General features: G+C 43.0%; 1 protein-coding gene and 1 long non-coding RNA gene across 4 annotated transcripts in view; both read left to right on the top strand.

The window, feature by feature from the left end:
* Positions 1-10283, top strand: part of smg1 (SMG1 nonsense mediated mRNA decay associated PI3K related kinase) — a 45542-nt gene extending 35259 nt beyond the window's left edge. Inside the window, exons 53-64 of one of the 2 annotated variants that reach the window (XR_009784702.1) lie at positions 528-717; positions 832-1106; positions 1981-2190; positions 2389-2526; positions 4307-4459; positions 4556-4735; positions 5475-5702; positions 5819-6030; positions 6107-6207; positions 7207-7380; positions 7610-7751; positions 9064-10283. Coding sequence is in view for 1 of the 2 variants with exons in the window: in XM_061748650.1 (XP_061604634.1) it covers positions 528-717; positions 832-1106; positions 1981-2190; positions 2389-2526; positions 4307-4459; positions 4556-4735; positions 5475-5702; positions 5819-6030; positions 6107-6207; positions 7207-7380; positions 7645-7751; positions 9064-9141 (2046 nt within the window). In the remaining variant the exon portion in view is untranslated. The remainder of the gene's footprint in view (positions 1-527; positions 718-831; positions 1107-1980; positions 2191-2388; positions 2527-4306; positions 4460-4555; positions 4736-5474; positions 5703-5818; positions 6031-6106; positions 6208-7206; positions 7381-7609; positions 7752-9063) is intronic. The other variant, XM_061748650.1, reaches the window with a different exon arrangement.
* A 1201-nt stretch (positions 10284-11484) lies between these two features.
* Positions 11485-14988, top strand: part of LOC133465494 (uncharacterized) — a 59949-nt gene continuing 56445 nt past the window's right edge. For both annotated transcript variants that reach the window (XR_009784638.1, XR_009784639.1), the window contains exon 1: positions 11485-14517. This is a non-coding gene — a long non-coding RNA (uncharacterized LOC133465494). The remainder of the gene's footprint in view (positions 14518-14988) is intronic.

Here is a 14988-nt window from a genome sequence, read left to right on the forward strand (position 1 = left end):
TTTATTTATCTACTCTTTCGGTATACGGCCAACCTGACTTGACTCTGGCTCCGGATGTCACTCGCAAGGCCACGCTCCTTAAAGGCACACCTCAACAAATGAATACTACAGTGTGACTTTTGTCTTAGTAACACTTTATAAAACCAGTTTTATCTCTTCAATTCTTCTCTTTTATTGTTTTTAGATTTTACAATACAGTGCAATTTCTCTTTATTAAAACATAACCCAAAAAAGTGTTTTTTTGGGGAGGGCTGGAACGAATTCAATTGGGAAAGTTGATATACAAGTAGATTGAGTTGCAAGCTTGTACACGGAACAGATTAAACTCATAAGTCAAGGTAACACTATAGTCAGAACGCTGAAATATTTATAGAGTTAAGATAAAGGAACTTTGGCATGGTGGGGGAGCTGTAAGTTTTTTCTCACCATGAACCTTAAGTGCTTTCAAATGAATCCACTTTTCTTTGGGAAACCATCTTCATTTTCCCTACTAATAGCGACCCGTTTTATCTGCTGCTCATCCTCAGTTGAGGTCACTGGAAGTGCCATCAGCGTGGAGGAAGGTGGATGTTATGAGAGAAGCACGCGCTGCGCAGCTCCACTTCTTTGACAGTCTGGCTCAGCGGGAAGTGATGGAGGAGGTTTTCTTCCTTAAAAGACTACAAACCATCCGAGATTTCTTCAGAATGTGCTCCTGCTTTGCTCAGACACTATCTGGTGGGATTTCTTCACTGCCAAAAAGATGACGCAAATGCACTTAACTTCTAAATATCCAGTCACTGACTGATTCGCTAAATGTCTGATTTCTTTTTTGGAAACCTGCATGTCAAGGGCCCCCTGGTGATGAGCTGTCGAGCTCCAATGGACCAGTCGGTTTAGGAAAACCGTTGTACCGGCAGACGAATGCTACTGGCACGAGTGGGGCAATAATCAGTGAGGAACAAATGACCCGCCCCATCAAGGCCTTTACAGCTGAATTTGTTTGGCAGATGCTCATGGGTCTGCCCAGCCAAGCTCTTGGGCTAGCCCTCTGCAGCACCCTGTCTGCTCTTGGGCTGGATGTCGTTGCCCAGGTTGAGGCTAAAGATTTCGGTGCAGAGAGCAAGGTACAACCTTTTTGCATTCAATTAGTTTTTGATAGAGCTTTTTTTTTTTTTTTCCTCTCCCCCTCCTCCAACAAGTTGGCATCACTGATGTGGTGTGAAGTTAGCTTATGTGTTATGTTATGGGCGGCTGTGGCTCAGTCATCCAGTGACTGAAGGGTCATTGCAAATCCTGGCTCCGACTGTCTGTATGTCGAAGTGTCCTTGGGCAAGACACTGAACCCTAATTTGCTCCCAGTGGGCCTGGCAGCACCTTGCACGGCAGCAGCCGCTCATTGTTGTATGAATGTGAGGCTTTGTAAAGCGCTTTGGGCACTGTGTTGGTGTAGATAAAGCGCTATATAAGTGCAGTCCATTTACCGTTTTTACCACACTTTTGCTCAAAGGACATTGAATGAAGTCACATTTTCAGAGCATCCTATTTTTAAAATAGGACATGCATGAACGGCCAGTGTTTCACAACGCTTACTGAGCCAACATTACATTGGAAAAAAATATCATGGCACGCCACCATACAAAAATGTCACAGTATCTATCTCTACACTGAAATAATGATGATTTTTGTCTCAATTTACTCACAAATGTACTCTGGCCCTGTTTATTTGAACACAAAGCTACGTTTCTGCTTTATAAATTGTAACAGGTGGATGCACAGGTTAGTTGTGTCTTCTGCTATCTCGTGGAAGAGCATTTCATTGTTCTGCCTGTTACTATATGTTGCTGGCATAGATATAGATGAAGAAATACTTAGCAGTGCATTTAAAATAAATAAATAAATAAATGATACATTTCGGTCTAATTAAGTGAAATTGGATTATTTCCCGAGGCACACTAGTTGGGAATCACTGCTCAAAGCAACTCTTTAATATTTTGGAAGGTGTCTTTGGACGAACTTTGTAAGAAAGCAGCAGAGCAGAACCTGGCAACCGGCCATGTCTCCCAACTGCTGCTAAACAGAGTCACAGTGCTGGCCGCCTCTTACGACACAGCCTGGAAGAAGTTGGACCTGTTGCGAAGGTTGGATGGCAACCTGGATGCTGCAAAGGCCAGCCTACAGAGGATTCAACTGCATGTTGCCATGTTTCAGGTACTCACCAGAGAGGCTTCATTCACATCCTGTCTTTGTTGTTGTAACTTCTAATTGGTCTGTCTATCTATCTATCCATCCACCCATATATATATATATAACATTGTAAATGTATTACATATTTATAAAACTTGTTTTTCTGTTGTCATTTATTTCTTGTCCAAGTAAAACAGGTATTTTTGTGTGTATTTCCTCCAGTGGCAGCATGAGGACATCGTGGGTCCCAATAATCAGACGCTAAGTGTCAACATTCCCCCTCGTGCAGTCATCCTCAGCAACATAAAAAAGAAGTTGTATAAGCTCAGTCAGGATGAGGGAGCCATTGTTGCAATTCAGGTGTGTGTTGTGACATACAGTGGGGCAAAAAAGTATTTAGTTCTCCCACTTAAAAAGATGAGAGAGGCCTGTAATTTGTCACCTATGGGAGACAAAATGAGAAGAAAAAAAAAAAAATCCAGAAAATGATTTTGATTCTGATTTTTAAAGAATTTATCAGCAAATTATGATGGGAAACAAATATTTGGTCAATAACAAAAGTTAATCTCAATCCTTTGTTGGCAATGACAGAGATCAAACCTTTTCTGTAAGTCTTCACAAGGTTTTCACACACTGTTGCTGGTATTTTGGCCCAATCCTCCATGCAGATCTCCTCTAGAGCAGTGATGTTTTGGGGCTGTCGGTGAGCAACGCAGACTTTCAACTCCCTCCAAAGATTTTCTATGGGGTTAAGATCTAGAGACTGGCTAGGCCACTCCAGGACCTTGAAATGCTTCTTACGAAGCCATTCCTTCGTTGCCCGGACGGTGTGTTTGGGATCATTGTCATGCTGAAAGACACAGCCACGTTTCATCGTCAATGCCCTTGCTGATGGAAGGTTTTCATTCAAAATCTCCCGATACATGGCCCCATTCATTCTTTCTTTACACGGGATCAGTCGTCCTGGTCCCTTTGCAGAAAAACAGCCCCAAAGCATGATGTTTCCACCCCCATGCGTCACAGTAGGAATGGTGTTCTTCGGATGCAACTCAGCATTCTTTCTCCTCCAAACACGGGAAGTTGAGTTTTTACCCAAAAGTTCTATTTTGTTTTCATATGACCTCTTCTGGATCATCCAAATGCTCTCTAGCAAACTTCAGACGGGCCTGTACATGTACTGGCTTAAGCAGGGGGACACATCCGGCACTACAGGATTTGAGTCCCTGGGGGCGTAGTGCATTACTGATGGTAGCCTTTGTTTCTTTGGTCCCAGCTCTCTGCAGGTCATTCACTAGGTCCCCCCGTGTGGTTCTGGGATTTTTGCTTACCGTTCTTGTGATCATTTTGTCCCCACTGTGTGAGATCTTGCGTGGAGCCACAGATCGAGGGAGATTATCAGTGGTCTTGTATGGCTTCCATTGTCTAATAATTGCTCCCACACTTGATTTCTTCACACCAAGCTGCTTACCTATTGCAGATTCAGTCTTCCCAGCCTGGTGCAGGTCTACAATTTAGTTTCTGGTGTCCTTTGACAGGTCTTTGGTGTTGGCCATAGTGGAGTTTGGAGTGTGACTGTTTGAGGTTGTGGACAGGTGTCTTTTGTACTGATAACGAGTTCAAACAGGTGCCATTAATACAGGTAACGAGTGTTGGACAGAGGAGCCTCTTCAACAGGAAGTTACAGGTCTGTGAGAGCCAGAAATCTAGCTTATTTGGAGGTGACCAAATACTCATTTTTCACCATAATTTGCTAATACATTCTTTAAAAATCAGACTGTGATTTTCTGGATTTTTTTCTTCTCATTTTGTCTCTCATAGGTGAGGTACACCTATGATGGAAATTATAGGCCTCTCTCATCTTTTTAAGTGGGAGAACCTGCACAATTGGTGGCTGACTAAATACGTTTTTGCCTCACTGTACTTTGTTCCACGTTCACATTTCTCTACCAGGTCAATGATATTACCTTGAAATTAGACAAAACTGCTTTAAAGCAGAATTGGGCAGTAATGCTGAAAACAGTTAAAACTATTTTTGTCTTGCATACAAGACAAAGATTCTTGAAAATTTGCCTTATTTAAGTTAGCGCTCATGTGTTGAACCGAAATTCATTGTCTGTTGTTTGATGACTGCTTTCTTCAGGAGAAGCTTTCCTCACTGGAGGCTAGCATTGAGCAGCGTCTTAAATGGGCTGGGGGTGCAAACCCCGCACTGGCCCCAGTCCTTCAGGACTTTGAGATGACCATCAGGGAGAAACGTGCCACGGTGGCCAGGGAAAACCAGCGGGCAAGCCAGGTGCCGCAGCTTACAGGGCCTGTTCATAAAACCTGAGACTGCATACTGACCTAATGCCAGATGGACGACTCATTTTAAAGATGTCTTTCCTTCCAGGTCACCTTCTTGTGTTCCACCATCCTAAACTTTGAAGGCCTTCGCACCCGATCCCCCGAGGCTCTCAACATGGATGCAGCCTTGTTTGAACTGTTGAAACGCTGCCAGCAGACATGTTCTTACGCTGCCCAGTTTAGTAGCACAGTGTCTCCACTGGAGCTGGAACTATTGCAGAGGCTGGTGGGTTTGACATTAGTGTGACATGGATTATGACACTTTATACCATTTAATGGCCCTTAACAAAACTGTTCATTTTTTTTATATGGTCAGCAAGCCTACTGTTAATTGTACAAAAAGTAACCAGTTCGATCTGCTTCTTCAACTGCAACATAGTTTGATAGGCAGTTTGGTTTCCGACAGTAATGACTGTCGGAAATGTACATGTACTCTTTGGTGCTGCAATAATGGTTGACCACCCATTGATTGCATGAAGAACAACGAAAAAGCCAGGAATGCTCTGGTCCGTTCCTAGAGTAAGGCTGGAATTAAATGTCGCAAAGTAGCAGAAGAATGTACCTGTATGTCATCTGAAGTCACGAGATCCACAATGGTTTCAAAATCGTTAACTTACCAACAGTTAATGCAGATTTTACTAGATAATACAGTGAGAGCTCTATAATTGCCTGATGACATAAATGCTACATCTTTTAATATATTTCTGTGTTGATTCTCAGTAACCAAGGTCATAGATTCAATAATTTTTTAACCACTGGTACTTATTTGCTGCCCATTTTTAATGTATTGAAATATGTTGATGTTGTCAGTAGTGGATTTGTTTATGTCATTCATGTTAACGCCTCTATCTGGTATACAACAAGAGTAATTCGTGTCACCATTTTCAGCGTTTTCAAATGTAAAAAGAGTGAGCAGGTAACACAATATTAATCATGCTTTAAAACTCTTTTTATGCCCACTACAGAGTCCGGTGCTGGACCTACCAATAGGCAGCCCCGATTGGCTGAGCTGTGCCCAGAGACGGCTGGAAGAGGAGCTTAGTTCAGAGCAGAGGATGCAAGAAGAGCGTGAGCAGCAGCTGGAATCCTGTGCTGAAACACAGCAACTCCTCGTCGACTCCATTAAAACCATTTTGTCCAGCCACAACCGCCAACTGGCTGATGTCAAGCACCTCCTCCGAGCCATGGCTAAGGTACTTTCTCTCGGTTTACACGTGCATATGGCTTGTGACACGGCATACAATCAATGCATTATTTTGCTTTTAAGTACTCACGGGTCTATTTAAACCTTTGCTTGTCCTGTGTACAGGATGAGGAAGCGGCGTTGGCCGATGGCGAAGAGGTGGCATATGAGGGCAGTGTTCGCCATTTTTTGATGGAGTACAAAGCATGGCAGGACAACATCCAGGTGGTCTTATTCACTGTCATCCAGGCCAGTGGGCAGCCACGTAATCAGGAGCAACTCGAATTGCTCGAAGAGATCCCAACCACTGTGAAGGAGCTCCAGTCCCAGAGTCAGAGGTAGTCCCAGTCTCGTACACACAAGAATTTTCTGGTATTGATCAAGTGTTCATTCTCTGTGTTTGCTTCTCCACAGTGTATATAATGGCCTAGTGGGCTTCGCCTCCCCACTGGTGACGGACAGAGAAAATGACTGCGCCAGCCCTGTGTCAGCAGCCCAGACGAGCTTTGCAGCGGGTATGACTTTCACGAATGAACACAATACATGGCCATCAAACGCAGTGGATACTTTTCTTTTCGTTTTTTTTTTTTTTTGGTAATTCAATCCGAGTAACGTGCTGGAGGCATTGTCACTTTAACTAGAACTGTTATGTGCTACAAATGGGATCTGATTCACACAGAAAACACTGTAGAAATAGGGTTAGGAATCAAGGAACCACAAAAATGAGCCGCGCACAAACAAAGTCGAAAAACCTATTCCCACATGTCAAACAATATTTTGGGAGAAAAAGAAATAGTCCAAATATCAATAATCCGTTTCAGAGCAAAACTCACTCACCATCATAAAACATGAACTATTCAGGCAATGTTTTAAGTAACATGTTAGCACACTTATTGGTGGAAAAACTAATTTAGTCACTTTAATATTATGTTCGAAATAAAACAAGGGAGTGTAAAGTGCATTATACATATGTATTATTAATTTCAGTTTATTAACTTCAGATCCCTGAAGATAGCTTTACTTTGCATAACTTCCTGAGCACTAGTGAGATATGCAGAGGTACGGATGAATTTAAGGGACACTTTGTAGGAATTACTCCCATCAAGCGTTGAAGTTGTTTATTGCATCCAAACGAATAGTGCTATCGAGACCCTCGGTTTTTCAAACGCGTATCGCAACAATGGTAGACGCTGTACATCAAAAACCTCAAAGAACAACAACACTGTTTTGCAAAACCGAATGAAAAAACCTTACTGGGTCACCAATAAATCTAAAATTCTTCTCTTACAAGAATGTATCAGATTAATAGCCGAGGTCATAGTACACCAATGATAACATTTACAAATGCAGACATCGATTCTGGCCAGTAAACAACTGAAAATGTTACACAGTGTCCCTTTCAAGTGCATTTGTGTAAAATTGTGGTTGTTTTGCATACATTATTTTGAAGTGTTGCAATTAAAATTTTCCACTCTGGAGATGAGAGGTATTTCATTCAATTTCTTGTCCTTAAGCTGTTCGATGCAGCGGGTTGAAGACCCAGCCAGAATCCATGTCCCAGAATGCACGGAAGGCCCTGCCACGTAACCTTGGAACCCCCACGGACACCCCACCCAGCACACTGATGAACAGCAAAGGCCTGAACCCCAGCCCCAAAAGGGCTGTGCGAGACCCCAAAACAGGAAAAGGTATAATCACTCTGCATTCACAAGTACTACCGAGGCAGAAACATTGAGTTGCCTACAAATGTAAATGTATATCTTCTTTAAAGAGAGTTATGTTAAAGTAGAATCTAACAATGGAAACGATCACTGGAAACCTTTTGTCCTTCGTGGCAAAAGAAAAGTGAGTTGGGCAATCCAGCCACACATAGTTGCATAGTAGTAGCTGCAACTACTTGTATTTCTGTATTTTCAGTAGTTAATCCTCCTGTAAACCTCCTTTGGCTGCAGCTGTCCAGGAGAGGAACTCGTATGCTGTCAGTGTGTGGAAGAGAGTGAAAGCCAAGCTGGAGGGCAGAGACATCGATCCGAACCGGAGGATGAGTGTCGCTGAGCAGGTCTGGCTTAAAATGCACTCTGCAATCTTTCCATCATTGTAATGATTATACATACAATATCAACGTTCGGGGCATTCGATCATCTTAGTTACATCTCAAAAGCATCATTTAAGCTGGGAAGAGTGTCAGTGTGTCTTCGTTTGGGATGGCAACGTTTCCATCAAAAGCAGTATATGTACATGAAATAACTCATAAATTGCTCATTTCTCAAACAATTTTCACAAGGCTTACGTTTTTGTCAATGCCAAAGCGCGTGCTATCAATACAGAACATGCATCCTTGATATTGACAGTTTCCGTGCTGTCCACAAACATAGAATGCGCCCTTTGACCCCACTAACTTTAACGTTTCTGTTGCTCAAAGGGACTCTCTGTCAATTCATCGACTGTCTGTTGTCGTACTAGAGCGGCTCTAACTACCGGAGACAAAACATATGCATGAATTCAGGAAAAATACAAAAATAGAAATGGGGGAATAGACGACATCACATAAAAGTCATTCTGTAAAAGTGCGTTTTAAGAAGTGATTTCAAAGATGCTCACTCAGGTCCTCGGGCTGCTCCTTCCAAAGTCCAAGCGCGATCACATATAGTTTTAAGCCTCGACTTCGGAACAACCAGAAGGTCCTCACCCGAAGATCTGAGATTAAAATGTATTATATGTATTTGTATATACAAATGTATATGTTTATATGACCAGTGGTTAGTTGAATCACAATTATAGTTGGTTTATGTTGTTGTTGTTGTTGTTGTTAATGAAACCGTGACTTTAGTTTTTGTGTATAGTGAGTAGAGTGACCTCCCAATCAATACACACGCACACAGTAGCGCACGTAGTTAGCAAAGCCTAATAAGGCATCGCTGGTTAAAATCAAATGCTTTTAGTCTATGATGTGTATGCACTTCATTGGACTGTACTGAACTTTGTGCTGCGCTACAAGGAATAACTGATATTTAAGAATACATTTAGTTTAACAATGTTATCTAATCCATTTTTATTATTATTATTATTATTATTACCTGCTCTACCATTATAATAAGAGTTTGGGGTGATCATTTCTATGGGAAAAAGCATGTGCCTTAAAAAATATAAATGGGAGAAAAAAACAAAAATCGTGAGATTGGCCGATTTGAAAAGGGCCATAATAGGCCTATTAAATAAATCAGGCAGCCGATCAATCGGTCGCGCCCAACCATGAACCATGATGATGTATGGGTGGCGGTTCAATGTAGTTTGAAGAAACCATCCGAGTTCTGGCATTGGAAGCTATGAAGAGATCCAAATTAAACTGGTTTCCAACTGTTTGCTCACAGGTGGACTTTGTCATCAAGGACGCCACAAACATGGACAACCTAGCCCAGCTGTACGAGGGCTGGACCGCCTGGGTGTGAACACGGCACCGGCGTCATTCATGTCTTTGGTCCAGTGACGGGTTAGAGATCCACTAGAGTCCAGCGGGTCTTGGGTGTCGGAACAGCAGTACCAGGCTACACTGCGAGGAGGAAAATGGAAAGCGGAAGCTTAGCCCGCCCTCCCGACCTCCTGGGCACCCACACCGGGCTAGCCCCCTCCACTCCCGCAAACATAGGCGGGCCAACGCAACGCATAGTGGGTCTGCCGCCCCACCTCCTTTTCTGGGGCCCGACCAGGCAAAGCTGCGCCGGATCGGGGGAGGGGCGGGAAGGAGGGCAAACGCCTCCTCGCCGTCACCTGGGAGATACCTTCCCCCCCTTACCTTTGCAGCCCACTATCAAGTTGCACCCCAAACATCACTGCATCCTGTTGAGCTTGTTCAACTTCGCCTGAGTTCAGGATTGAAGCAGGAAGTGAGCCGTTTCCCTCTGAAGTACACCGCCATCAGGCTGTGGGTGGGACTTCACCGAGGGCCCAAAGCTCATCAATGGCTTGTTGGCGTAGCCCCCTCCACCCCCTGTTCTCTTGAAACTCTGCCTCAACGGGTATGTGATATTGATGGCCTGTGGGCCAGTTGGGCCGGAATAAAAAGAATGAAGGTTCCTCAGAATTCTTCTGAAGACTGAAATGGGAGGGGAAATTGATAATCAAACTGTTCTTTGATTGATCAAAGCATCATTAGACTTGACCAAATAAAAGATTGTTATTCGGAGTGATTTGCTCGTCGGGATGGTCCTTTGTGCTTTTGTATGTCAAGCTGAAGCACCAAGTCACACGTGACAGTAAAGTGTGAATTTATTTAGAGGAGACATAACCTCCAGGAAATATTTCTTCTGTGTGCATCTTACTTAGTCTGTGTTGTGCTTTGTAACATATTGACTCTTCTTTACAAATAACCAAGTGTAGACTGTTGCTGCCTTTTTTGACTAGCCTACGTAGAAGTTCTTACTTTCCTTATTAGTCGTAACTACCTTAGCCCTAATGATTGTATTTTATTCATCTGGACTTTCTAGTTTTACATTTTTAGTGGGAGATATGATGCTTTTGGGTGATGGTGAAAATGTTTTCTTAAAGATTTTACTCTCTTTGTTTGACTCCAAATAAATGTTGAATTCATGTCTTTTTTTTCCAGTAACTCAAATTAACCAATTAGCCACTGAGCAGAAAGCAAAAAAGCAAAATGCACTTTTTACCCCTTATAACAACATACAAAAACAAATGAGGGGGGAAAAAAACAAAGAAGACCAGGATTTGTCACTAGTCAGTCATTGCTGGGAGGTGGTCTGAGTCGTTTACCTCATTGCGTATCTGTGAACATGCCGTGTCCATTTCACCCACCCTCTTGACATAATTCCTCCTTGAGTTTTTTTTTTTTTTTTTTTTTTTTTTGGGGGGGGGGGGGGGGGGGGGGGGTGATTCTAAACGTTTTCAACCGCTATACCTGATCAGTTTTAAGTTGTAATAGCTCCATTCACCTCTAGATGGCACACTTTGCTCTGTACCGCTTCCACCGGGTCTTCTCCATCAGGAATATCATTAAGAATAGGAAGCACTTTATACACTATATTGACACAAGTAGTTGCTCACCTGCCTTGACTCACATGAATTTAAGTAATATGGCATCGCTTCACCCTCTGCAGTTATAACAGCTTCAACAAGGTTTAGGAGTGTGCTTATGGGAGTTTAAGACCATTTTCCCACAAGTGCATTTGTGAGGTTACACGCTGATGTTGGACAAGAAAGCCTGACTCTCAGTCTCTGCTCTAATTCATCCAAAAGTGTTCTATAGGGTTGTGGTCAGGATTGTGCAGGCCAGTCAAGTTCATCCACATCAAACTCATCTGTGTCTTTATGAACCTTGATTTGTGCACTGATGCACATGATCATGTTGGAACAGGAATGGGCCATCTCCAAGCTGTTCCCAGAAAGTTGTAAAAGTCCAAAATATTAGCCCCTGAGCTCCAGTGAAAGGACCTCTGAATGCTTCAGCGTACCAAGAGATTTTGGACAGTCAAGCAGTTTGAGGTTTACCCCTTCCTGTTCCAACGTGTGTGCACCAGTGCACAAAGCAAGGCCCATAAAGACATGGATGAGATAATTTGGTATGGATGAACTTGACTGGCCTGGACAGAGTCCTTCCGTCACCCCAATAGAACACCTTCGGGTTGATTTCGAGTGGACAGTGAGTCAGGCCTTCTTGTCCAACATCAGTGTGTGATCTCACAAATATGCTCCTCGAAGAATGGGCAAATATTCTCATGAACTTGTTGAAAGCCTTCCCACAAGAGTTGAAGCTGTTATAGCTGCAAAGGGTAGACCAACGTCATATTAAGCTATGTGGATTTAGACTGGGATAGCACTTAAATCAGATGTGAGTCAAGGCAGGTGAGCAAATACCTTTGGCAAAATAGTGTATATTCAACACATTTAAAGGCAAACATGTATCTAGTTTGTTTAGAAATGTTGTCAGCCAACATTGTTTTGTGATGCTGATCAGTCATAAAAGACAAATGGCGATATTTGGTCAGACGCAAGGTAACACTTAGTTCAGCTTAGCTTGGTTAAGCGTACAATGGAACTGACTGGGAAGTTAATATAACCCAATCAGGGTTTCATGCAAACAAAGTGCAACACAAATTTAAGCTGACAGTTAAGAATTGATCAAGTACTCATTTATTTAATTAAGACACACATACTCAACAAACTACAGGTGGCGCAATGCATGCTTGGAACTGAAGTTAATGTGAGATGCTGCCAAGTTCTCGAAGTACAGCAAAAACAGCAATTTTTGTCTTCATGAGAACCATTGATAATTTGTTTCAAGTGCATGAGGAGTCACTCAAATTTCTGTCCTCCAAAATCATGGCTATATTTAACATCTTTAATAGTGTTGCAAACGTGTATTGGACAATTAAGCGCAGGACGGGCTCCTTCAACAAAGCAGAGTGAACTGCCCTTCACTGCAAAGTGAGGAGGCTGAATAATTTGGGGATTTTGAATGACAAATATAGTATCCATCCATCCAGCCATTTTTGATATCATTTTGATGATTTTTGTTGGTTGGCTGTTAAATCCTCACAATAGTTTTTCAAAGAGAAGTCACTTTTGGGCAGATCACGTGAGTGAGTGTATGGTCTACCATGACTGCCCTGCACTGGCGTCAACATGGCTGTACTACTGATTTTATATTTTTTTCTTGATTTTGAATGTGATAAAGTACCTGATAGCGTTCTGTCAACAATGTTCTCTCCAAACGCGAGACAGTGTTTCGGAGCAAAGATATGGTGTTATATGTGACCATTCAGTCTCAGTGATATTTAGCGCGAGTTCTCTTTCCCTGCTCTATTTAAGAGTGTTCCCCTTTCCGTCCGTTACATTACATCACGTGGTACGGTATGGCTAGTTCAGTCCCCCTTGATTTGGAGACACCCATTACAGTTAGAATAATCCCGTGTCTCTCTAGGTCACGGGTGTCAAACGCCAGGCCCAGCCGGGGGCCACATCATTTCATGTGACGCGTGAAAACAAATCATTTGCATCAACTTCCATAATTCCGCCACCCGAGTGAGGATAAGCAGTATGGAAAGTGGATGAAAATGCAATTATACCTTTTGGGATCCACTGTAGGAATCACTTATCAAGACTGTTAGGGATATAATAGGCTATCCAACGCAGCAGGCAAAGATTGTTCTCTGATTTGAGTTTCCGAATTAAAGTTAACCACAGCTGCGAGGTAAATCAGGTCACACTAGCTACACTAAATAAAAATAGAAATCAAAGGCCCAATCTCAAATATTCTACACAATTCTGTTTAAATCTGTACTAGAGAGCACTTCTCCTTTGCCGAGATAATCCATCCACTTCACAGGTTTGGCAGATCAAGATTCTGACGAGACTGCCTGATTGGAGCACAGGTGTGCCTTATGCCTCCCACCATAAACGGCCACTGTAAAATGTATTGTGGTGGGGTGAGGGTCTGAAAAGCAGTCAGTCTACAGTCTCAGTCTAGTCCAGCGTCATGACGACCTTCTCCCTCAGGGTTTTGCAAAGCTCAGCGAGCGGCTGTTTTTCTTCTTCGTGATCCGCCAGAGTTCTTGACGCTGTTTGTGAATCTGGGTGGCTCTACGCTTCATTGTGTAGTTGGTCTTTATGTTCCTGTTCTCAACTGGGAAAAATCTCTCTACTGCACTTGATCCATTTCTGTTGGCTTGTTTGGAGGCTCAAATGACTTCATGGACTGGGGTCTGCGTTGTGAATCCTGGCCAGGCTCCTCCTGCTTCTCACCAGGATCAGATCGTGTGCGTTGCCAACCATTTGAGATACAGGTTGGGGTTCCAGCCTTAAGCCGAAAACAATCTTCTGTCTGCCACCACATGCCAACTAGTTTGATGGTTTTTTGGGCGTTTCGTTGTCTCGGTCAAAGGGATGATATCCCCATCCCCACTAGCCCTTATGAAATTTCAAATAATACATCCACAAAATACAGAGACATGCACTTGTTGTGTAAATGATACCTTGATGCGAAGCGGTTTATAAAAAAGGATCAGATCCGATTGTCTTCTTCACACTGCATTAAGATGAACAATCATCTTTGTTTCCATTAATATTCCTGAAATTTGCCCATTGCAGTTGTGAACGCAGCAAACTCCCACTATTAGCTGCACACTGGAGCATGGGGCTACGCAGCCTAGTTTCCTCTGTAGCTCTGTCTGTTCACACCTGACAAAGTTGATATTTTTTGCTGGTCGAACCGGGGTCCCCCATAGAGTCAGGCGGCAATCTGTACCACTTGGTCACAAGCCCACGGCTACCGCTACCTTACTAGACTATATGTGAAGGGAAGTTCTCTGCTGTCACCATTGGCATATACATTATTATATGTATATGGTCAATATTGTTGATGTTTTCCTTCCCTTCGCCCAGTGCATCAGTCCATTTGTAATGTTCAAGCCTAATGCATTCACACAGGCCATCCGAGGGGTTTCTCTTCAAACACAGCCTCTCCTGTGTTGGAAACCGAGGAGGTCGACATTCCTCTCTCAATGCCTCGAATACAGACCCATATTCTTCAGAGGAGCTTCGCAGGGAGTGCGAGGCTGCACCCTCAAGGTGGACAATCAGCCTCTTTGTGATGCCCACTGCTTGCACTGTGGCTTTACCCGGGCAGTCTCTCTGTTTTGCTGCTGGAGCTGTGTGATGTAGCTACTCTGGATTACCGCTTATGGATACGAACCAAGACACATTTGCTCTCACTCTGATCTCTTGGTGGATTCAATCTTTTTTTTTTTTTTTTTGGATTCAATGGATTTTATCCCCTCAGATCAATATTGGGACCTCACAGCACCATCGGAGAGGTAGGCTGCTTCACGATGAAGAGTGACTGTTGTCATTAGAATGAGGAAAAAAGTATGGGACATAAAAGAGGTTTGCAATGATTCAGATAAGTACTGTAGAGAATATGTTAAGAGTGTTGCATTTACAAAGTATTACACAACCATGCAGTCGTAAAGCCAGCAGTAGTTTTAGCAGACTCCAATATGCTGCAGTACAACATCTTTGTGGGGGGGGGGGGGGGGGGGGGCGTTTTGTGATCGCATCTATTTCTCTTTCCTTCAAAGCATTCTAAAAAGGTGTCAACGTTCGAGATCAGTCCTGCACGGGCAGTCAGTGAGACAGTGAAGGCAGGATTCATTGTACGACCACTTAACATGCTTTATTTCAGCATTCAAATAATTAAAAACATCTCAAATTATTATACATATACAAAATAGGTACAGATCTTTGTGGTGTTCCTCCCAATGAATGTTTCTTTCTCTCGATGGCTC

This window comes from Phyllopteryx taeniolatus, chromosome 16, assembly GCF_024500385.1.
Source record: "Phyllopteryx taeniolatus isolate TA_2022b chromosome 16, UOR_Ptae_1.2, whole genome shotgun sequence".
Taxonomy (NCBI): domain Eukaryota; kingdom Metazoa; phylum Chordata; class Actinopteri; order Syngnathiformes; family Syngnathidae; genus Phyllopteryx; species Phyllopteryx taeniolatus.